This window comes from Muntiacus reevesi, chromosome 18 (assembly GCF_963930625.1).
Source record: "Muntiacus reevesi chromosome 18, mMunRee1.1, whole genome shotgun sequence".
NCBI lineage: Eukaryota > Metazoa > Chordata > Mammalia > Artiodactyla > Cervidae > Muntiacus > Muntiacus reevesi.
Window position 1 is genome coordinate 51,452,200 of NC_089266.1, and position 25,170 is coordinate 51,477,369.

The following is a 25,170-nucleotide window of genomic DNA, read 5'->3' on the forward strand; positions in this document are numbered from 1 at the left end:
TCTTTGAGGAACTTCCATACTGTTCTCCATAGTGGCTACACCAATTTACATTCCTACCAACAGTGTAGGAGGGTCTTTTCTCTCCACATCCTCTCCAGCATTTATTATTTATGGATTTTTAATGATGGCCATTCTGAACAGTGTGAGGTGATACCTCGTTGTAGTTTTGATTAGCATTTCTCTAATAATTAGTGATATGGAGCATCTTTTCATGTGCCTCTTGGCCATCTGTATGTCTTTTCTGCAGAAATGTCTATTTATGTCTTCTGCCTATTTTTTGACTGGGTTTTTGTTTGATATTGAGTTGTATGAGTTGTTTATGTATTTTCGCAATAATTAAGCCCTTGTTGGTCCCATTGTTTGCAAATATTTTCTCCCATCCTATAGATTGTCTTTTTGTTTTGTTTATGATTTCCTTTGCTGTACAAAAGCTAATAAGTTTGAGTAAGTACTATTTGTTTATTTCTGCTTTTATTTCCACTGCCTTGGGAGACTGCCCTAAGGAAACAGTGGTGCAATGTATGTCAGAGAGTGGTTTGCCTCTGTGCTCTTCTAGGAGTTTTATGGTGTCATGTCTTATGTTTAAGTCTTTAAGCCATTTTGAGTTTATTTTTGTGTATGGTGTGAGGGAGTGTTCTATGTTCATTGATTTACACGCAGCTGTCCAGCTTTCCCAACACCACTTGCTGAAGAGACTGTCTTTTCTCCATTATATACCACATCTTCTTTATCGATTCATCTACTGATGGATGTTTAAGTTGCTGCCATGTCTTGACTATTGTAAACAGTGTTGCTATGAACATTGGGGTGTATGTATCTTTTCAAATTAGAGTTTTCATCTTTTCTGGATATCACTTAGCATGTTTTAAAGGTTCATCCTGGTTGTAGCATGAATCAGTACTTCATTCCTTTTTACTGCTGAATAATATTTCATTGTATGACCATACCATATTTTCTTATGTATTTGATCAGTTAATAGTCAGTTTGATTGTTTCCTTTGGCTGTTATGATCATATTCCTATAAACATTCATTACAAGTTTTTGTGTGGATTTTTGCTTTCATTTCACTTGGGTATATACCCAAGAGTGGAACTCCTGGGCACGTGATAACCCTATGTTTAATATTTTGAGGAACTACTACATTGTCTTCCAAAGCAGTTGTCCTATTATACATTCTCAGTTTTTTGGGTTTTTTTAAAAAGTTGTAAAATATGTAAGATAAAATTTTAAAATATGTAAGATAAAATTATAAAATATATAAGATAAAATTCATCATTTTTTCCATTTTAAAGTGTGGTGTTCCATGGTTTTAGTACATTTACATCATTGTGCAGTATCACCACCATCCATCTCCAGAACTTGACTTCACATTTCCAAATAGAAACTGCATGCTTTAAATAATAACTCCCCATTCCACCCTCTTCCCAACCCCTGGCAACCACCATTCTACCTTCTGTCTCTGAATTTTACTACTCTAGTTACCTCATATACACAATTTTCCAGACTACACATTTGGTGTTATCTATTATTTCTTTGCCCCTATCAAATGTACTACTAAGTTTTCTTAACTTTTCTTTAATAGTATCTCTTTTCTGTCCTTTTCCTACTTCTACTGCTCATGCTGTAGGTCTTGATCACTATTTGTAGAATTAACAGTCTTTAAATTAGGTTTTTTGTTCTGATTCATTTGTGTTAGAATTATCTTTATTTATCATTTCCATCTTCAAAAACTTAGCAAAAAATCTCCAAGGAAGAAAGGAGTAGAGGGCCATGAACTGAGCCTCTGCCTGTAGCCATGAGGTAGGGTCCACAAAGGAAATATTTGAAGAGTGAGACGATAATCAAGATGGTATGCTGCTGCTGCTGCTGCTAAGTCATTTCAGTCATGTCCGACTCTGTGTGACCCCATAGACGGCAGCCCACCAGGCTCCCCCGTCCCTGGGATTCTCCAGGCAAGAACACTGGAGTGAGTTGCTATTTCCTTCTCCAATGCATGAAAGTGAAAAGTGAAAGTGAAGTCGCTCAGTTGTGTCCAATGCTTCGCAACCCCACGGACTGCAGCCTACCAGGCTCCTCCATCCATGGGATTTTCCAGGCAAGAGTACTGGAATGGGTTGTCATTGCCTTCAATCAAGATAGTATAGTTCTGTGGAAATCAAGAGTTCATTTTAAGAAGATTAGAATAGGAAGGAAATAAGGAGAGGCAAAAGAGGGATATCAAAATTATAAGGCAAGTCTGACTTTTTGATTGTTATAGGGTGTGGAAAGAAGGTAACCCTCCTAACTATTGGTGAGAATGTGAATTGGTACAGTCACCATGGAGAGCAGTATGGAGGTTCCTTAATAAACTAAGACTAGATCTCCCATATGACCCTGCAATCCCACTGCTGGGTGTTATGTCCAGAGAAAAACATAATCCAAAAGGATACATGTACCCCAGGGTTCATTGCAGCACTGTTTACAATAGTCAAGACAGAAGCAACCAAAATGCCCATGGACAGAGGAATGGATAAAGAAGATATGGTACATATATACAATAGAATATTACTTGGCCATCAAAAAGAATGAAATAATGCTATTTGCAGCAACATGGATGGACATAGAGATTGTCGTATTGAGGGAAGTAAGTCAGACAGAGAAGAAATATCCGATGACATCCCTTATATATGGAATCTAAAAAGATATGATATAAGTGAACTTATTTACAAAACATAAACAGATACACAGACTCAGAGAACAAACTTATGGTTGCCAAGGGGAAGGATGGGCAGAAGGGATAGTCAGGGAGTTTGGAATGGACTTGTATACACTGCTATGTTTAAAATGGATAACCAACAAGGACCTCCTGTATAGCACATGAAACTCTGCTCAGTGTTATGTGTCAGCCTGGATGGGTGGGGGGAGTCTGGGGGGAGAATGGATGCATGTGTATGTATGACTGAATCCCTTCAGTCATGCATGACTGTTCATCTGAAATTATCACAACATTGTTAATTGGCTGTACCCCAAGAGAAAATAAAACGTTTAAAAAATTTAAGGAAAAGTCTGACTTTTTGATTGTTTACAATAATTTGGCAAAGGATTGTAGTCTATGGACTATTAAACTGAGGAAGTATATTATTATAGGACCTAGAAGGTTGGTGGCAAATGGTGTGAGAAAAATGACACTGCTTTTGAAACAAGAGTCAAGAGGAGTTATTTTCCCCTCAGTGTAGGGACAATCTATGTATATTTAAGTCTGTGTAAAGGGAGATATGAATAGGTTATTGAAATTTAGGAATTTTAAGGTTCTGGAGGATATGGGGAGGAGACAATAATAGTAGTAGTGTTAGGAGTTGAGTAAGGATCAGAGTAGATATTTTCATTTTCAGGGGTAAAGGCAGGAATAGAAACTCCCAGGTGTTTTCTGTCTTCTCAGTAAAGTAGTTGGGGTGAGATCTTGTGCCAAGAATGGGAATTGGTAGGAATGGAGAAAGTTTGGAATACCTCGAGTTGGAGAGTTTGCTAAAGAACCACGAAGGAATGAGAAGAATTATTAAGTGGCAGAAATGTCACTTTTGAACTGTCACAGTTGAAATGTCTTTCATGGAATAGTGGTTACTTACATTGAAAATAAATTTGAAAAACTAATATAATTTATAAATACAGTTGCTTGAGTTGGCATGCATTTTGTATAGTGAGGTGTGCCTTGAATTGGTGCTCATACATACTTTAGCCCCATGACAGTGTATTGAAGAATTTTATGATAAGTGGTTTCGTCTTTTCTATAAGAGCAAATCAAAATAGTTCCTTTAATCACCTTCTGCATAACATTTAGAATTGTATCTTAGAAATACTGTGTAATTATTATGAACTGTGCATCAAATATTATGTATCTAATCTAACATTATTTGCTGTTTAATATTGCTATTTTGTGTGTGTTACAAGGGTTATTTCTGTACCTAGGCTTTAAATTCCTTGAGAATAGTATCTAGGTCTTATACTTCTCTTTCTTCCCCTCCTCCCATTCTCTGTCACATAGTTGCATAGTTTTTTATAGTGTTCTATTAAATGGATGGTAGCATGTGTTGTATGTATTTTAATTCTTAAAAGAAGCTTTATTTTTCCTTTCCAGATTTAATATTTACTAATTTCTTTCCTAATGTAGAAAAATCCAGTTACACTTTTAAAGGAATTGTCAGCAGTAAAGTCTCGATATCAGACTTTGCATGTTCGCTTTAAACCAATTTCTGTGGAGCAGAAAGAGACTAAGAGCCGCATTTGTGCTACTTTCAATAAGACTATGACCTTGATACAAGAACTGCAGAAGGAAACAGACCTGGAGGTAATGCTTTCTGTTGATTGGCTGGATTTGTAGAATTTTAATTCTGAATTTCTCATTGAAAGATAAATCCCCAGTAACTCTCATTTTTAAGTTCAGCAGTGTGAACTATTGATAAAGAATGAGATTTTCTTGATTCCCTGAAGTATAAGATCTCTTATTTCCTTTTATTTTAAAATGAGCATGTTGACTTGACACGGTTAGTGAAGGGGCATGCTTTCTTGGATTATGTAGCAACAGCAGAAGAAAAAACTTGCTAACACTTATTAAATCTACCAGTTCTGCTGCTTCCTATAAGAACTAATGAGACTGAGAAATCTAGAAAGCATCTACACCAGTGACTGTTTTTTCATTCTCCTTTTCTTCAGTTGGGAATGATTAGCTTGGGTAGGCCTAACCTTCATTCCTGGTCTTTCATTCTCCAACCTCTTCTCATCTAGTATAAGAATCTTTCTAATTGTGATCCTCTGTCACTGATGTGTAAAACTCTACAGATATGTTGGAGTAGGAAAAAGAATATGAGCTGCTAACCTAGGCACTAAGATCTTGAACTGCCAATTGAAGAGATTGGCAGCATTTTCATTTACTGTTAAACAAATGAAATGGGGGCTTTTGAAAGAAAAGATAGCCTAATGCAGATGAAATCAGAGTTGAATTTAATTATCTGGACAAAAGATGTCCAATAGGTTTTAATTTCTGGTGCTTACTCCAGTCAGTTAACTGGTGGTAACTGCTTAGAATGCTGTTTAAGGAGCTGTGTCTGGGCATGGCCAAAAAGTTATCTGCTGTGTTGATAGGGGCAGCATACGTGGTATTTATTTGCCAAGTCTGAACTAATTTATGGCTTAAGATACTTGAATTATGGGCTTGTAGCAGGAGTAACTCTCAAAGGTTGATTAGATCAAGAGTTCTTTGTATTACCAATGGAAGAAAAGAACAGTGCCTGGTTAAAATCATAAAATGAGGTCATAAATGTATCTGTCATAGAGAAATGAATAGTGCAAGAGGGGAAGGCAGTGTAAAGGGGTACAGAGGGAATGGAGAGTAGGCATTTAAACAGTATGGGTGGTGTTTCATCACCTGCTAATTAATAAAATGCAAAAAGGAAGTATGTATGTGATAACCTTTTATAAATAAAACCAAGTCACATGTTCTTCATTGTTGTGATCAGAACTTGACAATAGAAGTCCATAAATTTGTTCCCAGGAAACAAATCTTGAAGAGAGATTAAGTATAGTTCTGAATGTACACATCAACATGTATGTATAGAAATCCATGAATTAATTGAAGCATGGTAAATGAGGGTGACTGAACAAAGAGAAAAGTGATTTTTTTGAATACTGACTAAAAATTGTTTTCATTGGATACAATAAATAGATGGCATATTTCTGAGATTAAAAAAAGTGGTACAGAAAAGTAGTAATGATATTGATGTATATTAGTCACTCAGTCATGTCCAACTCTTTGCAACCCCATGGATGATAGCCTGCCAGGCTCCTCTGTCCATGGAATTCTTCAGGTAAGAACTGGAGTGGGTTCCCATTTCCTTCTCCAGGGGATTTTCCCAACCCAGGAATCAAACCGGTGTCTCCTGCATTGCAGGCAGATTCTTTACCCTCTGAGCCAGGGATGTCAAATCATTTGAATATCTGTGAAGGCTTTCATTTAGTTATCTGAGTTTAGTTCAGTTCAGTCACTCAGTCGTGTCTGACTCTTTGCGACCCCATGAACGGCAGCACGCCAGGCATCCCTGTCCATCACCAACTCCCGGAGTCACCCAAACCCATGTCCATTGAGTCGGTGATGCCATCCAACCATCTCATCCTCTGTCGTCCCCTTCTCCTCCTGTCCTCAATCTTTCTCAGCATCCCCTTCTCCTCCTGTCCTCAATCTTTTCTCCTTTTCCAGGGAGTCAGCTCTTCGCATCAGGTGGCCAAAGTATTGGAGTTTCAGCTTTAACATCAGTCCTTCTGTTATCTGAAATGAGCAATAATTATATCAAAGGTAGAAAGTTAAGGGAACTTTTTCATTTTGGATCAGATAATGACAAAAAGGAGAAATGGAGACTTCCTGGCAGTCCAGTGGTTAAGACTCTTCACTTCCAGTACAGGGGCTGCAGGTTCAGTTCCTGGTCACGGAGTTAAGATCTCAGGTGCCTCTTGGCCTCTCAGCCATAAAACCAAAACATAAAACAGAAACAATACTGTTACAAATTCAATAAAGACTTAAAAAAAATGATCCACATTTAAAAAAAAAAAAAAGGAGAAATGGCTAAAGGTAAAGGAGGTCATGTTTTAGAATCAACTGTAACCAAGCTGGGAAATGTTGGATATGGTTGGTCTTGTGCCTACTAGTTTAAAAATGAGATAGTATTAATAGTGGAAAGTTCAGAGAAAATTTTTATGATTGAAATGTGGAAGAGAAGGGAATGGCATCTATAAAGAGTTATAAACCATAATTATATGGCTCAAATAGTTCTATGAGCCCAGAGTTTAAAGAACATGTAAAGGAATTTCATGTATAAAAGAGGTATATTAGACATAGGATCAGAACTGTGAGAATAGATAAGAAAGCCAAAGGATTTTCAGCTGAGGATTCTGAAAATTCCTAGAGTAACCAAAAGGGCTTTTACAGTTATTTGGGGAACATGAAGAACAAGAAAGGGATGTCTACTTAGAGCAAATGATCCATTGTTTATAAACAACAGAATGCAAACAGAAAGTAAAACTGTTCTGTTATTATCTTGCTATGATTTTTATCAAGGTGAGTGGTTTTTCATTTGGAAGGATAGAAAATATATATTTAAATTGGTAATACTAAAAAATCTTGAATTGATAATAATAAATAGGGAGATGAGAACAGAAAAGGAGGTCGATTGTAGGGAATACAGATTATTTTCCTGATCTTTTTAGTTGCCATTAAGACACTGACGTTTAAATATAGTTAGTTGTAAAGGTGACTGTCAAAAGAAAAAAGGACCAAATTTGTTCCATATAGAAAATAGCAAAACAGTCCCCCCACCAAACAAAAATATAGCAATAAATAGAAAGTTAAAAAGGCATTAAAGATAGAATGTATGTTATTCCATCAAAGCTCTGAAGCATTTGTATTAAAGAAGAAAAATTTCTACGCATTTTAGAATAGTTAATTCCTGGAAAAACTCTTTGAAGTTTTATTAAACAGATGGTCTGAAATCTCTTGAATTTCAGACATCACAAAGAGAAACATGGAATCATGGAGAACAAAGTCTTGCCAGAATAATATCATTTCCTGTTTTTCAGATAGAAGAGGGAAATTCTATCACTATTTGAGTTGCAGTAAGTGTTTTTGTTTTATCCATGTGAACATTTTGGGCAGATGTTTGGCTTGAGGAGCCAAACCAGGTGGGGTCTCCAATAGCCACATGTGGCTATATATTAATGAATTAAAATTAAAAGTAATTAAATAAAATTAATACACTCCTTCATCAATGCAGATACAGAATACTTCCAGGATCACAGAAAGGTCTATTGAACAGCGTTGCGCTGAGATTCTGATTCTGTGGGTATGAGGTGTTCCCGATTTGACAGTCTCTCTAGAGATGACCTATATAGTTAGGCAGATTTGTAGCCATGTGAGTGATTCTTGAGGTCCTACCTCCGGTTATTTCCTCATTAACTCTTTTTTTCAGCTAGTCTACTTGTTGGCGCTCTGTGAAGGCCCCTTTCAACTTCCCTTCGGCTTCTCCTCTCCCCTTTGGTTTTGCTGCTCTGACCCGCTTTTGTGGATTTGGTTTGCTGGTTGTTTTCTCAGCATGTCCTCCCTTCCTGTGTAAGACATTACTGACTCTCTTGAGATGTGTGCTGTTCCTCACAGACTCGTGCCTGAGGTAAAAGTGGTGCTATCCTTAGTTTCAGGATGTGCCTGATTGGCAAGGGGAACGGATTTTCCTTTAACTTACTTTGGGTCATGAATGGGTTTGTAACCCAAATGATATGTGAGGAGGGGGAGTCTGGAAATAGGAAATTAGGAAGAGTTTCCTCACTGCTGAGAGACCCTTGGGAAGAAAAAGTTTTACTGGTTCTAAACATTGTGTATAGATGTGATACCTGGAGCCACCTTCCTGTCAGCCTGAGAATAAAGGATATCAGAGCTGTTAGATTGACAGAACTTGAGTCCTTACATTGTTGAGCTGTTTCATAAACCAGCCCTGTAACCTGCCCTTTTTATGTATTTATTGTGCAGTGATAATGCATTTTATTTATCCATTTTCATATGTGTCTTTGTTACTGGCAGATAAAAGCATCTTAATTATCCTTCAAAATTTAACCCAAGTCTCTACTTCTGAAGAAACTTCCAGCCTATTTCTTTTCACACTTCTTTTTCAAAATACTTTTAGAATATGGTGTTCAGATGTGACTTCTTTGGCTCTGTTACAGTCCTTAAATTGTTTGATTTCTTTGTCTTGTTTCTTCAGTTTAATTGTGAGTTCTCTGGAAACTCAAATATCAAAGTAACTTGTATGTATGTAGCTAATATGTATTTTTTCCTTGCCTTTACAAATTAGTCATTACATACCTCCTGTGAACTTGTGAAAACATTTATAGGTGTTACAAAGCAGAAATTAGTTTAACAGCCTTTAAAGATTTTATTTAGCTTTTAAAAAATTTATCTTATTGAGGTATAGTTGATTTACAATGTGTTAATTGTTGCCGTGCAGCAAAGTGATTCAGTTATACGTCTATATATATTCTTTTTTATGATTTACTACAGGATACTGAATATAGTTCCCTGTGTTATATGATAGGACCTTTTTCTTTTAAGTTTTTCTGAAATAAAGATTTTGTCATTTGCTTTCTAGCTGTTACCACTGACTGAAGAAGAGAAAACTGCGGCAGAGCAATTAAGAGCTCACATGTCAGACTTCTGAGGAAGAAATGGACTTGCAAAAAGGAACTCTAATGGGGAAGAAATCAATCCCAGAAATTTAGGAAGATGTCTTGTTAACATTGACGACTATTGGTTGGGAGATGACAAAGGAGATTTGGCTTGGATCACTGGATAGGGATGCCTTCCACAGGAGAGGGGGATACAAGAGAAGGGCAGATATTGTATTAATAAAGTTCAGCCAAAGGGGCAGAATGGAAATAAAGAGATTTTTAAAATATATGCACACATGCTTAGTAATTTCAGGCAAGGAAGTCCCAACACCATTTCGTATCTGTTTTTGTATAAGTGGGATAACACAGATGTCCTGACTGACCTATTGCAAAAGAATATTATGTACTATCAGTCAGTCAGATGTGAATGAACATGCTTGGGAAATTAAAGGTTAGAAAAATATTTGTACTATATTATACCTATGTAAATAATTTTATTGTTGAAAATTCTGATCGCAGATGTGGGTCACATTACTGGTGAGACTGCTAGCATGTGACTTGACAGTCTCCCACAGTACCTAACTTAGTAGAAAGCTGGCTTTTCTGTGACAGCTTCACTTTTATTTTTGTCCTGTTCCTTCCGCCTGCCAACGTTGAGCATGAGCTCTGCTTTCTAATGCTGTTTCAGATTGCCCCTGTCATATTTCAGGGACCTGAAATATGCCTCTGTTCTCCTCTAGTCTCTATTACTGTACTTGTTCAGTTCATTCTACTGTAAATGTCTATATATGAACCTTCAAGTTGTGAACATTCGAAGACGTAAACGTGTGTTTTCCCCTCCAGTCACATAAGTTAGCTCTGTTTGAGGAGGCACTGTTAAGTTTTGAGGCACAGGACCCGAGTGTAGGCTGGTACATGAAGGTTGCAGCGGCCATTCAGAATGTAATTCAGTGCTACCGTGGCATCTATGATGAGAAAAAAGGAGCTACCACTCAGACATTACTGGATTGTTCTTTCAAGAAGGCAGACAGAATTGAATCCAGCAAGGAACCAGACCCTGTGCCATCGACTGCAGGTGTGAAATCGCAGCTTGCCTTCTGTCTCCTGTTGCTGATGACCCTTCAGCTCTCCCATCTCCCACCTCCCCTCCCTCTCCAGTCAGTAACTCTTCTTGCCTGTTCACTCGATGCCAGCCCCTGTTGTCCTGTACTACTGTGCTTTTCAACATACTGTACTTTCAGATTAAAAATGTTTTATTTCTTTGTGTTTGTTTCATATGTATTACTTGTGTGAAAACTATCATAAACCTATCACAGTACAGTACTATATAGCTGACTGTTAGCTGGCCACCTAGGCCAACTTTGTTGGACTTAACAAAGGAGCTGGACTTAAGGAACACACTCTCAGAATGGAACTTGTTCATGTGTAGCGGAACTACTGTATGTGAAAGCTAAGAAACGGAAACGAGAGGATTGTTGCATCTGCTGTTTACCAGTTTTGTGTGTATGTGTATGGGTGTGTGTGCACCGGTGTCCCTATTTTATTATTTTTTTAAATGGCAAGTAAGTAAGTAAATGATGGTATGCACTAGGAGGTCGAGTTACCAATAAATTATCACTGTTAATGTTCTGGGAAACGCTGAAGCTATGCTAAAAAGTTAAGAGGAGAAGCAGATATTGGAGAAGCAGATACTGGAGATGTAAAGCAGGTTTTAAATTCTAGTTGTATAAGCCTGAGCAAACCACTTAACCTGTGTGTGTCAGGATGACTGGAAGGACAATGAGGCGGTGAAGTATTAAGGTTTGATATTTGGTAATTCAATAAATATTTCCACATATGTAATAAAAACAAGATATTGAAAGACCAGGAGAAGTGAATCAAATGATAGTTTGCAGGTTATGGAATTATACTTTTATGTAAACAAGAATTTTTTCTGTTATGTTATTAACAAACTTTTAATAGCTGACAAACAGGGTTGGAAGAGTAGCTTCAGTTAAAATTGTCTATTCTGAATATTTGGAGAACAGAAACTACCCTAACCTTTAAATTACAAATAAGTCACACCTTAGTAACATATACTACTCTTCTTCAGTTCTCGGGGAAGTAACATTGAGGAAGTTCCTGTCATGATGTGACTCTGGGATGCAATGTTGATTGGTGGCATTGAAAAATGGTGGTATCACAAAGTGGTCTTAACAAGTTACTGGAGTTAAAAGTGTTTTGCTTTCAATCAGGGGAAAAAAAATTATGTTTTTCCTCTGAGTTCCTTCACAAGTTACCTTAAAATGTTGGTTCTTCCCCTCATCACTTTTAAAATTGTTCTCTCTGCACTTTATATATTCATTTATTTCCCAGGGTTCATTTATTGCTTCTTTGGGGAATGGTCTCCAAGTATAAATTATTCCACTAGAAGTGAAAGTGTTCGTTGCTCAGTCATGTTTGACTCTTTGCAACCCCATGGACTGTAGTCAGCTAGGCTCCTCTGTCCATGGAATTCTCCGGGCAAGAATACTGGAGTGGGTAGCCATTCCCTTCTCCAGGGGATTTTCCTGACCTAAGGATCAAACCTGGGTTTCCTGCATTGCAGGCGGATTCTTTACTGTCTGAGCCACCAAGAAGTCCTAGATCCAAATTTCCCAATAAAAACCTTGACCTGAATATTCAAATTGAATGTGTCCAGAATACTTAACTGATTTTATTTTGTTAATAGCCACTATTCTGTTAGCTGGAATTAAGGTTTGCATCTATTTCTGTATATTTTTAGTCAATCAAATCTGTAACTTTTGAAATGTTTATTGTATACAACTTTCATTTTACCTTCACTCTTCTATCTAGTTTAGACCATTTTTATTTCTCATCTGGATGACTGTTTTCTCTTATGTGACTATTCTCTTAGGGCTTCCTTGGTGGCTCAGATAGTAAAGTTTTCGCCCGCAGTGTGTGAGACCTGGGTTCAATCCCTGGGTTGGGAAGATCCCCTGGAGGAAGGCACGGCCACCCACTCCAGAATTCTTGCCTGGAGAATCCCCATGGACAGAGGAGCCTGGTGGGCTCTAGACCATGGGATCACAAAGAGTAGGACATGACTGAGCAACTAAGAACAGCACACATGTGACTATCAGTCTTTATGTCCTAAGTATTAGGTTGTATTTTAAATACAACTTTAAGAAATTAAAAAAAATATAAGTATGCCTATTCTCCCAAACAATTCCAACTTTTTCAGATGTTTCTATAATATATATACAAATCAAAAATCATTTTTAAACAAAAATAGGCTGACAGCTTACACTGTACTGTAGCTGCACTTGTCTTTTTTTTTTCATTTAAATGTATCTTCATGTCACACATCTGCTGTTCTTTTGAGCAGCTATACATATGAATTTACCATAATTTTTTTTCACCAGTTCCTCACTGATAGGCATTTAAGCTGGCCCCGATAAAGAATCCACTTGCAGTGTAGGAGACACTGGGGACTTGGGTTCCATCCCTGAGGTGGGAAAATTCACTGGAGGAGGAAATGGCAACCCATTCCAGTATTCTTGCCTGGAAAATTCCATAGACAGGAGTCTGGCAAACTACAATCCATGGGGGTCACAAAGGGTCAGACTTGACTGAGCATGCACACTACAATAGATAAATTAGGAGATGGGGGAAAGGGGGAAAAGAGGAGGATGGCAAGGTATGCCCTTAAGGAATTCCAATAGAGCTGACCACAGGTTTCCCAACCACACAGGGTAGCTGAGCATCCTCCCAACTAAGTTTTCTTCTTGCTTAAGTTAGCCAGTATCTGACTTTGGTGACAAGAAATGACCCCTCATGAGTTGTTCAGGTTTTCTAATTTTCCACTATTGTGAACTATTACACTTAATCTTAAACAGTTTGGGGCTCTTGCGCAGATACATCTATCAGTACAAGAACCTATTTTAATATTTATCATAGATTGTAATTTGTCTTTTTTGCGTTTTGCTCTACAGGGTTGCAAAGACCCCTTCTCATTACTGTGAATCCCAAGTAATATAGTACTGTGTCCTACAAGTTTTTTCCCCCCACAGGTGCACATATAGTTTATTAACGATTACATTTTGAAGCCAGCCATTTTGATCCAGTAATTAAATACGCTGTTTAATATTAAAGCATTTTTAAAATTTGAGGTAAAAATTAACCATTATTAAAATGTACAATTGAAGGCATTTTAGTATAAAAGATGTGCAACTATCAACTCTATGTAGTTCCAAGGCCATAAATAATTTTTGGTGAAAGGATTTTTCAGGCACAATTATTTCTAAATTATATCTTTGTCCATGGCTCCTGCCATTAAAGAAAAAAATTGTTATGCCTACTACTTAATAAGAAAGTCCAAATGCCTTGATATTTAACAACTTCCTAAATTATTGCTGATTCTTCTGGTGCATTCAGTTAGGTTAAGTGTGGTTAGGTGTTACAGTTTGCAATAAACTGGAAAGGGACATTTTAGTTCAAATGAAGGATTTTATGTATATCCTTCGTCTCACACCTTCAATTCCTGCAATCTTTAAACATTTTTTTACCTAGAAAACTGTAGAAAGGAGAACGCCGGTACAGGAAAGTTGAACACAGGTGAAACCCTTGCACTTTCCGGTCTTAAGGCGCTAGCTCACCTTAAGTCCCAAGCAATGCACGGCGGCGGTGGTTGCAGGGCGGAGTCTGCCGGCGACACAATACAAAGTCCCACCCGCCCACTCCCGACACTGAAATGACCGCTCCAAGCTTCACGATCTGGAGCTCTGCTTCAATAGTTGGGGCGGAAGTACTAAAAATCAGAATCTGCGTTTGATCCTCGAGCAAGAATCACCAGCCACGAGTCCTCTACATCAGTTTTGCAAAACGCGGGCCACAAGCCACCTGCAGCCCAATCTGCGAGAGTAGCAGAAACATGCTGATTTCGTGGAGCCCCACCCTAGAACCCGAATACCTAGGGGTGTGGCTCCGGAGTCTGCATCTCCCCCCAGCTCTCCAGGTGGCTCCCGCCTTTGGCGCTCAGAACTTTGAGATGAGTGGAGCCCCGCCCCTCCCCGAGCGGGGCGGGGCGCGGCCCAGCGCCGCGCTCTCCTCCGCCTGCGCTAACCCAGACCTAAAGCACGCAACCCGGCGGCCTCGAACGGCCAAATCTCGTGTGCGCTCCCGCACCGCGGGAACTAGGCGCCGGCTTCTGGCCCGCTCCCTTGGCGCAGCGGCCTGCGCGCATGCGCGCGCGCGCATCGCGCCTTTCCTTACGCCGCGCCTTCCGCTGCCCTGGTTACCGTTAGTGTTTGCGAATTCCCTGCAGCACCTTCTTCGCGGGAGACCAGCGCCGCCGGACTCCGGCAGCGGTTCGATACGCGCGCGCCTGCGTCACGTGGGCCGAGGCTCCCTCGCGGTCGCTGGCGAGCCGCTGAGCCGAGAGGAGAGGAGCTGCGGGCTACCGCTCACCCTCCCACCGCGCCCAGGGGCTGGCGCCCGGATGAAAATGGCGAAGTGGGGGTAGCTGGCGCGGAACGTGAAGCTATGGGGCGCGCAGGTGTGACGGCCGTCGGAGCCCCCTGAGGCGGGCGCCTGGCGGTTCTCTGGGGCAGTTTGACCTGGCGACCTCGGGCTGGCGCCTAATCGGTCAGATCACGGGCTCCGCGGGTCTCCGAGGGACCCACCGAGAGAAGGGGGCAATGGATGAACAGAGTGTGGAGGTGAGGGGGCTTGAGGAGGGTGGTGGCTTCGTCTCCCTCGTCACCCGCTGAGCGTCCTGTATTCGGGGCGCCCCGTCCTGTTCCACCCTCTCGTGGGGCACCCCCGCCCCACTGCTGCTGCTGTGGAGGGGCTGACCCAGTGCGGGGGACGTCGTGCTCGCTCTGCAGCCCTCAGGGGCGCCTTGTGCTCGGACGGTTCCCGCAGTCAGGTGGTGCGTATCCGGGCGTTTTCAGGATGTCTTGGCACTGGTGCTCATCCCAACGGGGTTTTTGCAAACTACAGCCTTTTCAGCGCAAAACTGCAAATTCTTTACATGGTCGTGCCCTTGCGACTCGCGGCCAGTTCTCACGAGTTTCTGAGCGAATCCGAATCTCCCTCCGAATGGGTAATCATTCCCTTCTCCGCGGTACATTCTGTAGACATCTGCCCTTCCCAGATTGAATGAGGATATACTTACTATCCTGTTTGATTGTAGTTTTCTAGAGCAACCTGTTCTTTTTATCTGAGTCTTGTAAACGATGTTTTCAAATGTTTGGGATACTGACTTTAAGGCTAGGAACATAAAAAAAGATTGCTTATTGGACATAATTATATAATATTAATAATTGTCAAAATTTGAACCTTCCAATTACTAAAATACTAAATCCTTGATTCTTAATTAGGGACAACTATATTAGTTGGGTACTCCACTTGAAACTAGTTCATCCAGTGGTCATATTGTGTCCCATCTCCCCACCCCCCCACCGTCTGCATCTCACAGATTCTGGTCCTGCAGAGTCATGGTTAGACTCATGATTAATTTTCTCCTTAATTCCTCTTGTAAAAGTATTTATAAAGGTTTTGTAACCTTAACTTGGCTTTTAGAAGCGTTTTAATTCCTCTGAAATGGAGTAAAAATAAATGTGAGTACTGTAAAAATAAACTTACAATATGTAATAACCTACATTTAATTATATCTGTTTTCTTGCCAGATACTTCCTAAATTGATTCATCTGAAACTAGCGAAGATAATATTGTTCCTTCTATTTATGTAATTTTTTTTTCTTCCCAAAGCCTTCATAGAGCTGCCACCAAAATTCTCAGTACAGGCAGAATTTCAGGCTCAAATAAATTGCTAGTTGGTTTGAACATCTTGGCAGAAATTCAGATTTCTGTATTCTGAATTACATAGTTTCCCTCTTGATCAAAGTATGCTGCCATTAATGGATCTTTTTATACTTAAAAAATTTATAAACACAATCCACTCCCCTTGGGGAATTTGCAGAAAAAGCTGCAAGTTCATAATGTTCATTCAGTTATATAGTTTGCCCCTTTTTTGTTATACTTCATAAGGATTTTTTTTTATCATAAACTTCAAAAATTTTTCTAGTGGCTATCATAATCTATGTTAACTCCTGTAATTTAATATTTTGACCTTTGGACTGTAGCCAGATTCTTGCCATTATAATTATTGTTTCAGTGAGAATATTTGTGCAGAAGTCTATGTCTGAATTCCATGTTCTTTGTTTATACTAGGATCATTGTGAAGCTTAGAAAAATGGAGGCATTTTTTCCCTCAGGAGATACCTGAGGTACCTGGACCTTGACTATCCAAGCGTATATGGAATATAGTTGAAACTGAGATATTGTGAATCCAAAATAAATGTAAATGTTGAATGAATTATTGCAGACATGCTTTATACCCTTGATTCAGTAGCCGAATCTGGTGAACTTTGGCATCTTTTTATTATTTTCAGAGCATTGCTGAGGTTTTCCGATGTTTCATTTGTATGGAGAAATTGCGGGATGCGCGCTTGTGTCCTCATTGCTCCAAGCTTTGTTGTTTCAGCTGTATTAGGGTAAGTTATGTACCTCTTTTCACATGCATTTAGCATATATAGGGTATATTGTAAAAATTAACCGTTTTTTATATCTTCTTAAAATTTGATATTTCATGCCTTTTTTAAAATGTCTTAAATGAATGTTCATTAATAGGGAGGTTGTCAACGTATATTGTTAAGCTCTGTGGAGATGAATAATCAAGTGATATCTGCCTTGAAATGTCTGGAAACCAAAGCCCAGTGTAACTTTAGTATATTTACATTATTAAATCATTGCACACTTAACAAGTACTTATGAAGTGCTTACCTGCATTGTATTTGGAGTTGAGGATGCCAAGATAAGTGATGGAAGCGCTTTCCCTGCAGGAGTTTAAATCTAATTAAGAGGATGGACTTTGTGTTTATATTGAGGAATGTGTAATGTCATAAAGAGGCACTTACAAAGTGCTGTGAGACTCAAGAGGGAGAGTTTATACTTGTTTGATGGGTAAGATAGAGAAAAAGCTAGTAATGGGTTCAAGGCAAAGAATAAAGTCATATAATCTTATAGTTAAAAGAGACCTTAAAGGTGAATATAATCTGATGGCTTTAAAAATTAAATGTCGGTGAACCCCACAACAAAATTATGAGAAAGCCTAAGATGTAAAGCAGAAGAGCTTATTTTGGTTGTATGTAGGAATTCAGTGCACATTCGCAGGCCATAGCTGAAAACTGCCCTGCCCACATTACTCTTAGTAGATAATTTCCTTTATTGAGAAAGGCAAAGTCATGTAACGTGCTCTTCATCTCAAACTTTCTCTGTGGTTCCCTGTTCCTGCATGAGGAAGATAAATATCCCTTAGTCAAAGAGTAGTATCTGAAGCACTTAAATCATTTGCTTCCGTTACACAGTTAGCAAATGATAGAGCTGAATCTGAACCCAGGCAGTCTGGCTCTAGAGCCTGTCTTCTTGGGCACTTCACTACTTGTGCAGAAGGCCTAGGTTACAGACCATGCCGCTTCTCCCACTCATAAACTGAGAGACTTGATCTTTGCATTGTTTTCTCAAACAATAGAATGTGGATAACAAGATCTGTCCCACAAGATGGTTGTGGCATTAAATGAGATAGGAAAGCTAAAAGGTTTAATTTAGAAACTAACATATACTCTCCACTTGTGCTATTTTATTGTATTCTAAAAATAGCAACTCATACACATATTGTGTTTTATAAATGGTGTAGCTGAAGTGAGATAGATTTAAGTGGCCTCTATCACTGTAGTTAATTGATAAAGTGGATCTGGATTCACCTCTTTTGATGAAGATCTAGTATACATGGACTTTGCAAGTGGCGCAGTGCTAAAGAATCTGCCTGCCAATACAGGAGAAGCAGGAGGCATGGATTTGATCCCCGGGACTCGGAAGATCCCTTGGAGTAGGAAATGGCAACCGTCTCTAGTTTTCTTGCCTGCAAAATTCCATGAACAGAGGAGCAAAGAGTCAGACACGACTGAGCAAAAAAATAACAAAAATATAAATACTACTATGTAGATGACCTCATTATCTTATACCTTACTCATCCTTCATTCCTTCACTGTTAGCTTTTCCTCATCCTGTTCCTTACAAGAGTGTATTTCCTAAATATTGCGCTGGCATTCTCTTTTATGAAGTGTCTGGGAATTTTTCACCTACTTTGAGAAATTTGGTTTACTTTTGCATGGCTCTAAATCTTCCTTCAACGTTGCCTTATAAATGTCATACCTGATTGTCCTTCCAGCATCTTGAGATTTGCTTCAAATCAAATTCTTCCTGTTATTTTCTCAAGTTGACTCTCTTGAACTTTTTTGTTTCTTCTTCCCTACCAGGAACTCAAAACCTCTTGACACCAATGATTTTTAAGTTATTATCTCCTAAAGTGAAAGTGAAATCACTCAGTCGTGTCCGACTCTTTGCAACCCCATGGACTGTAGCCCACCAGGCTCCTCTGTCCATGGGATTTTCCAAGCAAGAATACTGGAGTGGATTGTCATTTCCTTCTCCAGGAGCTCTTCCCAAACCAGGGGTTGAACCTGGGTCTCCCGCATTGTCGGCAGATGCTTTACCATCTGAGCCACCAGGAAGTCCTATTATCTCCTAGTGTCATTTCTATTTGTCCTGCCTTTCCATTCTTTTTATTACCATCCTAATGGGACTTCCCTGGTAGCTCACGGTAAAGCGTCTGCCTACAATGCAGGAGACTCGGGTTTGGTCCCTGGGTTGGGAAGATCCCCTGGAGAAGGAAATGGCAGCCCACTCCAGTATTCTTGTCTGGAGAATCCCATGGACAGAGGATCCTGGTGGGCTACAGTCCATGGGGTCGCAAAGAGTCAGACATGACTGAGCGACTTCACTTCACTTAATAGACAATTGCAGATACTTATTACCTCATGCTTCGATAATTACAATTACCATCTAACTGATCTGCCTTAAATGTTTAATCTGTAGTCCATTTTGTATCCTGCTGCTGTGTTGATGTTTTCCAGTAATGCCATTTTTTTTTGTTCTCCCAGAAGCCTTGGATTTATTGCCTGAAGGATAAAGTCCAAGAACATTAACCTTGTATTCAGACCATCTGAATAACCTGGTTCTAACCTTTTTCTTAGAGTTGTCTTGTTCCCAAGTACATCGTCCATTTGTACATTTATTCAATGGCTATTAATTGTATGCCTGCTTGGAGTTAGGCATTGACTTCTCAAGGAGTTGGATTCTTTCCTAGTTAGGGTATATACAAAAAAGTAAATAGCTGTGTTAGATACCCTTCATGGCATAAAGAAAAGTGATATTGGTTAAGGGTTTAGAGTAGGGACTTGGGGAGGGCACAGGCAGGTTGGTAGCTACCTTAGGTAGGGTAATCTGGGAGTGTCTCTGAGTATATGACATTTGAGCAGAGACCAGGATGAAATGGAAGAGTGATGGAAATATCTGGGAAAGAAGGTACCAGGCAGAGAAATCAGAAGGGGAAAGGCCTTGAGAAAGAAATATGTTTAGTGTGCTGAGAAATAGCAAAGAAACCAGTGTACTTGGAGCAAAGTGGACAGAGGCAGAGAGGGAATGGAAATGAGCCTTGGTAAAGACCTCGGATTTCATTTTAAGCGTGCCACTATCCATTGAAAGCTGTTGAGTGATTTGAAGTAGCTGATGCCCTGAAAGCTTTCACTCTGGCTGCTGTGTGGAAAGTAGACTGTTGGCAGATGGTTGAGAGAGTGGAGAGAACAGTCAGGATGGGCTTTATGAATGAAATGGTGAATGGTGGTTTAGACTGGAATGGGAACAGCAGAAGTGGTGAAAAATAGGGCTTTTCTGTTGTTTTGAAGGTAGAATCAGTGGGTTTTCATAGAGATGGGATATGAGGAAAGTTTTTTACAGCATCTGGATGAATGGTTTTCCATTCTGAAGCAGAAAAAACTGGGGGAGGAACAGATTTGGGTAGGCTATAAAAGTTGTGGGTTGTTTTTTTAAACTTTTAAATTGTTTTAGTAACAGTACAAAAAACATTGTTTTTGCTAGTGAGAGCAATATAACTAAATATAGTTCTGTCTTAAACCAATTTATGACCATAATACTACTGTTGAAAATTTTGGACTAGTTCAGTTTATTACAATACTTGTATTTTTTAAATCTTAAACAAATTGAGATATAATTCACATACCATAAAATTCACCCTTTTAATGTATAAATAAAGTTTTTCTTTTAGTATGTCAAGTTTGAGGTGGTTATTATACATTTAATTGGAGATGTTGATGGAAGTATGAATCTGGATTTGAGGAATGGATTGAATTATTAGCATCTAGTTAATATTTAAAGGCAGGGAACTAGATGAGATCCCCAGATTACTTCCTGTGGGAAGAGATTTTTAGGTCTGAACTCTGGGTCACTCAATGTTCAAATGTTAGGAGAAGGAGGATTCAGCAGAGTATACTAAGAAGGAGCCAGGAGTGAGACAGCACAGAATTCAGATGAGAAACATGTTTCGAAAAGAAGTGATTTAGCCGTGTCATGTGGTTGTAGCCTGGGAGTTGACAGTTGGATTTGAGAATAAGTAGGCTTTAATGACCCTAATAAGTAATTTCAGTGGAACAGTGGGGGAACATTTGATGTCAGAGTGGGAGGAGAAAGAGACAGCGAGTATAAAAACTGTCAGAGAATCTTACTGTAAAGGGGAGAAATAAGGCAGTGAATTGAAGGGGGATGTTGAGAGTCATCTTTTAGGAGGTTTTTATCTTGCTGGGACGAAACCAGTAGAGAATACATAATGATACTAGAGAGACGAGGATAATTACAGAAGCAAAGTCCTTGAGATGTTGAGAGCTCCACACAACCGAGTTGTAATGTTTATTTGAATGCCTTCCTTTCTTTTCCATCCCATCTCTGTTCCTTTGTCCACAGAGCTTGAACTGTCTCTGACAGTCCAGATACTTGTGTCATTTTAACACACTAATGTTCAGATGCATGAATAGACTTGTCCGAAGTCACCTGGTGGTTGATGGCAGTCTGAGAATGAACTTCCTCCCAGGCCGGCACTCTACCGGGGACTATCTGGTGCCTCCACACGTGTACCAGGAGGCAGGAACATTGGCTGTGTTTTCATTTCTCTCACTGCACTCAGTTGATTTTTTCTCAGTGTCTCTTTCTATTTCGTATTTTCTCCTTTTTTTTTTTTTTACTGACATCTTTCTCATCTAATTTTTAAAATTTATTTTTAATCCCCTCTTGATTTTCAGCATTGGTAGCAATTTGTTTGCCTATAATTATTGACTTTGTTTTTCATTTTTCAGTCTTTTAAAATTAGGTATATTTGACATACAGTAAACTGCACATATTTAAAATACACAATTTGATAAGTTTTGGCAAATGTTTCCATTGAAAAGCCATCCCTGCAATCAAGATAATGAATATGTCTGTAGTCCCCCAAAACTTCTTTTTGCCTCTTGGTAATGCCTCCCTTTGCTTGTTTTGTTCTCAAGCAACCAGGAATCTGCTTTCTATCACTTTAGATAAGTTTGCATTTTCTAGAATCTTATACAAATGCAACCTTACAATATGTACTCTTAAGGGTTTGGCTTTTTTCACTCAGCAAAAATTGAGATTCATTTGTGGTGTTTTAACAGTACTATTCCTTTTTGTTGCTGCAAAGTAGCATTCCATTGTATGCCTAGCTATAATTTGTTTATCCATTCACCTATTGATGGACATAAGAGTTGTTTCTAGTTTTTGGTGTTTACAAAGACAACTTCTATGAGCATTTGTATACAAGTCCTTGAATGAACTTAAGCTGTCTTTTCTCTTGGGTAAATAGAAATGAAATGGCTTAGTCATATGGTAGGTGTATGTTTAACCAATTGTCAGACTATTTTCTAAAATAGTTGTATCATTTTACATTCTTACCAGCAGTGTATGAAAGTTCCAGATCTTCCATGTTAATGCCCACACTTGGTATGTTCAGTCTTGAATTTTAGCCATTCTTACAGGTACGTAGTAGTAACTCAACTTTTCCCTTGAGATCAAGAAAAAGACAAGGATGTGTACTTTTATTACTTTGGACCATTATACTCTCCCCAAATCCCTGGTAACCACTATTCCTTCTTCTCTGGAATCTGACTAGTCTAAGTACCCCATATAAATGGAATCAAAGAATATTTGTGCCTTGCTGTTTATCTCTTGGCTCTCTATTCTGTTTCATTGTCCTTACGTCAGTAGCAAACTGTTGTGATTTACCGTAACTAGTAAACACTGAAATCAGGAAATGTGAGCCCTCCTAACTTCATGAAAAGTGTTCAGTGTTTCACCGTGGAGCATCATGTGTACTGTGGGCTTTGTGTATTGTTGTTCAGTCGCTCAGTCGTGTCCAACTCTTTGCGACCCCTAGACTGTAGGACGCCAGGCTTCCCTGTCCTTCACTATCTCCCATTATTTGCTCGAACTCATATTCATTGAGTTGATGCCATCCAACCACCTCATCCTCTTTTGCCCACTTTTCTTCCTCCCCTCAGTCTTTCCCAGCATCAGGGCCTTTTCCAGGGAGTTGGCTCCTCGCAGCAGGTGGCCAGAGTATTGGAGCTTCAGCTTCAGCATCAGGTCTTCCAATGAATATTCAGGGTTGATTTCCTTTAGGATTGACTGGTTTGATCTCCAAGGGACTCTCAAGAGTCTTCTCCATCACCACAGCTCAAAAGCATCAATTCTTCAGCGTTGAGATGAGGCTAGAGAGGTGTGGGCTGAGACTACCTCTGGAGGAGTGCTGTGACTTTAGCAGAGCATTGTTTGAGGGAAGGAAACATGACCTAAATCTGGCTTTGCCCAGGGACCAAAGAAATAATGTTCAAGGTTATTAAGAATGAAATCCTTTTGGATCTATTTTCTTTTTCTTACAGCTTTATTTTCTGTTCTGTGAAGTAGATTTTCCCCCTATTTACCTTCTGTTGTTCTTCAAGGATTCCTTGGGAATTTTATTTCTGAGTTATTTGACTTTATTTAAAAACTTAGGTTCTTTCATAGAAACAGGAAGGAATAAACAGAAATAGCAGATATTGAGGAGTACATAGCTATTGGATTACATATTTATTTACCTCAGAACCTATTAACCAGGTAATTCAAACAAAATATTTAACCATGAAGCTATTGTTTTTGGAAATGTATTCAGAAAATCTTAGCATCTTCTTTGTAGATCGTGTAAAACTGCTCCCTATCCAGTAATAACTAAAATGGTTGTAGTAATAGAATTTGAAGTTTAGTAGAAATATTAATCTCTTATAAAACATTTTTATAATTATGAAGAGACCAGGGTATGTAGATGTTCAAACTGTTGACCTGTAGAACTCCTAGGACAGAGTTTTGCTGTATTGCTTACTTTATATTTTTCTAATTTTATATCTGTAATGCATATACTTTACTATTAGTTTGCTTTTCAAAAAGGAATTTAGTAGTACCTTAAAATTCCTCGGAGATTTTATGATGAGTCAGTTAGAAGTAAATCATCATAGTGACTTGTTTTGGGGTGTGGAAGTGACAGTGTTGTTATTATTTTTGTGGAGATTATTTTATCTTCCCTGTGAGATTCAGATTCCTAGGATCACTTTCTTTTCCTATGAGAGAATAGCTTCTTAATAATTATTTTGGGATGAGTTCTGTCCCTTTGAAAATTTATTCTTGTCATGATGATAATGAGGAGACAGATTGCCTGCTATTCTGTAAGTATTTCTATAATTAATGCAGACACTAGAGAGGTAAACTCATTAATTTTGGTATGTAAGTACTCAATATGTACAAATTAATGGTGTTTCTGCAATCAAAATCTAATTCTTTTGCCTCCTTAGCGCTGGCTGACAGAGCAAAGAGCCCAATGTCCTCATTGCCGGTAAGCATTTTACTATGATTGTGAATTTGGAAAGTAGCAAGTTGATGGGGTCAGAGAGTGCCCTAATACTTATAAAGTTCTTTCTGCAATCTGCTACATTTTTTCTCTTTTTGAATACAGTTGAAAAGAATATAAGCAGTCTATCTGTCTGAAGAAGTGCAGACTAATTTATCCGACATAGAATTATATAGAACATATTGCACTGTTTACCTTCTTTTGGAAAATCATTGTGTAACTTCTAAACTTGCCTTTTGTAACTACAATAATTAATAAAGTTTCTGTTAAAAAAAAATCCATAGCTGAACAAAAAGGCTTCTGATTCTGGTACCCCCCCACCTAATCTTTTTATGAATTAACACTTTGAGAAGAAACTGTTAGGTTTGGTTTGTTTGTTCTTTTAGACATCTATCTATGTATACTGATATGTGTACATAATAATTTTTTCTTAAAACACAAAAATGATATTTTGCTGTTTGCTTCTTTTTTCCATGTAAAATCTAGTGGTGCCTTTATTGATGGTATGTACACATATGTCCTTTAAAATCGGTGTTTGAATAATAATCCACTGTAAGATTATACATTTATTTGTGCTTATACTGGAAGACATTTAGGTTGTTTCCATTTTTGGTTATTTCAGATGATGCCAGATTCCATTGAAGGAAAAGGCTTTTTGCCATTTTATGTTCTTAATAATAGAAAATGAAAGTACCTTTTCATCACATCCTTGCTAACACTGAGTATTACCAATCTTGTTTTCTTTTTTGTTACTCTGCTAAGTGAAAAATGGTATCTTGTTTTTAATCTGCTTAAAAAAAAATGATTGGAACTGAGCATCTATTAACATTTTTAGCCATTTATAATTTATTTTTTTCTTAAACTGTCTTATTATATCTTTTGCCCATTTTTCTTCATGTATTTGCATTTTTCCAATAACTTAAGAAAATCAGGACTATCAGATAGAACTTTCCATGTGATGGGAATGTTCTCTAGTGTTGCTGTCAAAGGTGGTAATTGAGCACTTAAAGTAAGTCTAGTGTAACTATGTAATGAAATTTTTTAAGATTAATTTGAATTTTAATTTAAAGTCACATGACTAGTGG

General features: G+C 38.6%; 2 protein-coding genes across 3 annotated transcripts in view; both read left to right on the forward strand.

Annotated features, from left to right (window-relative positions):
* The window catches only part of SKA2 (spindle and kinetochore associated complex subunit 2), a 31,054-nt gene extending 20,610 nt beyond the window's left edge, over window positions 1-10,444 (forward strand). Inside the window, exons 3-4 of the mRNA XM_065909755.1 lie at window positions 4,148-4,324; window positions 9,162-10,444. Coding sequence (XP_065765827.1) covers window positions 4,148-4,324; window positions 9,162-9,230 — 246 coding nt within the window. The 3' untranslated portion in view covers window positions 9,231-10,444. The remainder of the gene's footprint in view (window positions 1-4,147; window positions 4,325-9,161) is intronic.
* A 4,007-nt stretch (window positions 10,445-14,451) lies between these two features.
* Window positions 14,452-25,170, forward strand: part of TRIM37 (tripartite motif containing 37) — a 127,969-nt gene continuing 117,250 nt past the window's right edge. For both annotated transcript variants that reach the window (XM_065910108.1, XM_065910109.1), the window contains exons 1-3: window positions 14,452-14,879; window positions 16,617-16,718; window positions 24,030-24,070. In XM_065910108.1, the coding sequence (XP_065766180.1) occupies window positions 14,859-14,879; window positions 16,617-16,718; window positions 24,030-24,070 (164 nt within the window). In that variant the 5' untranslated portion in view covers window positions 14,452-14,858. The remainder of the gene's footprint in view (window positions 14,880-16,616; window positions 16,719-24,029; window positions 24,071-25,170) is intronic.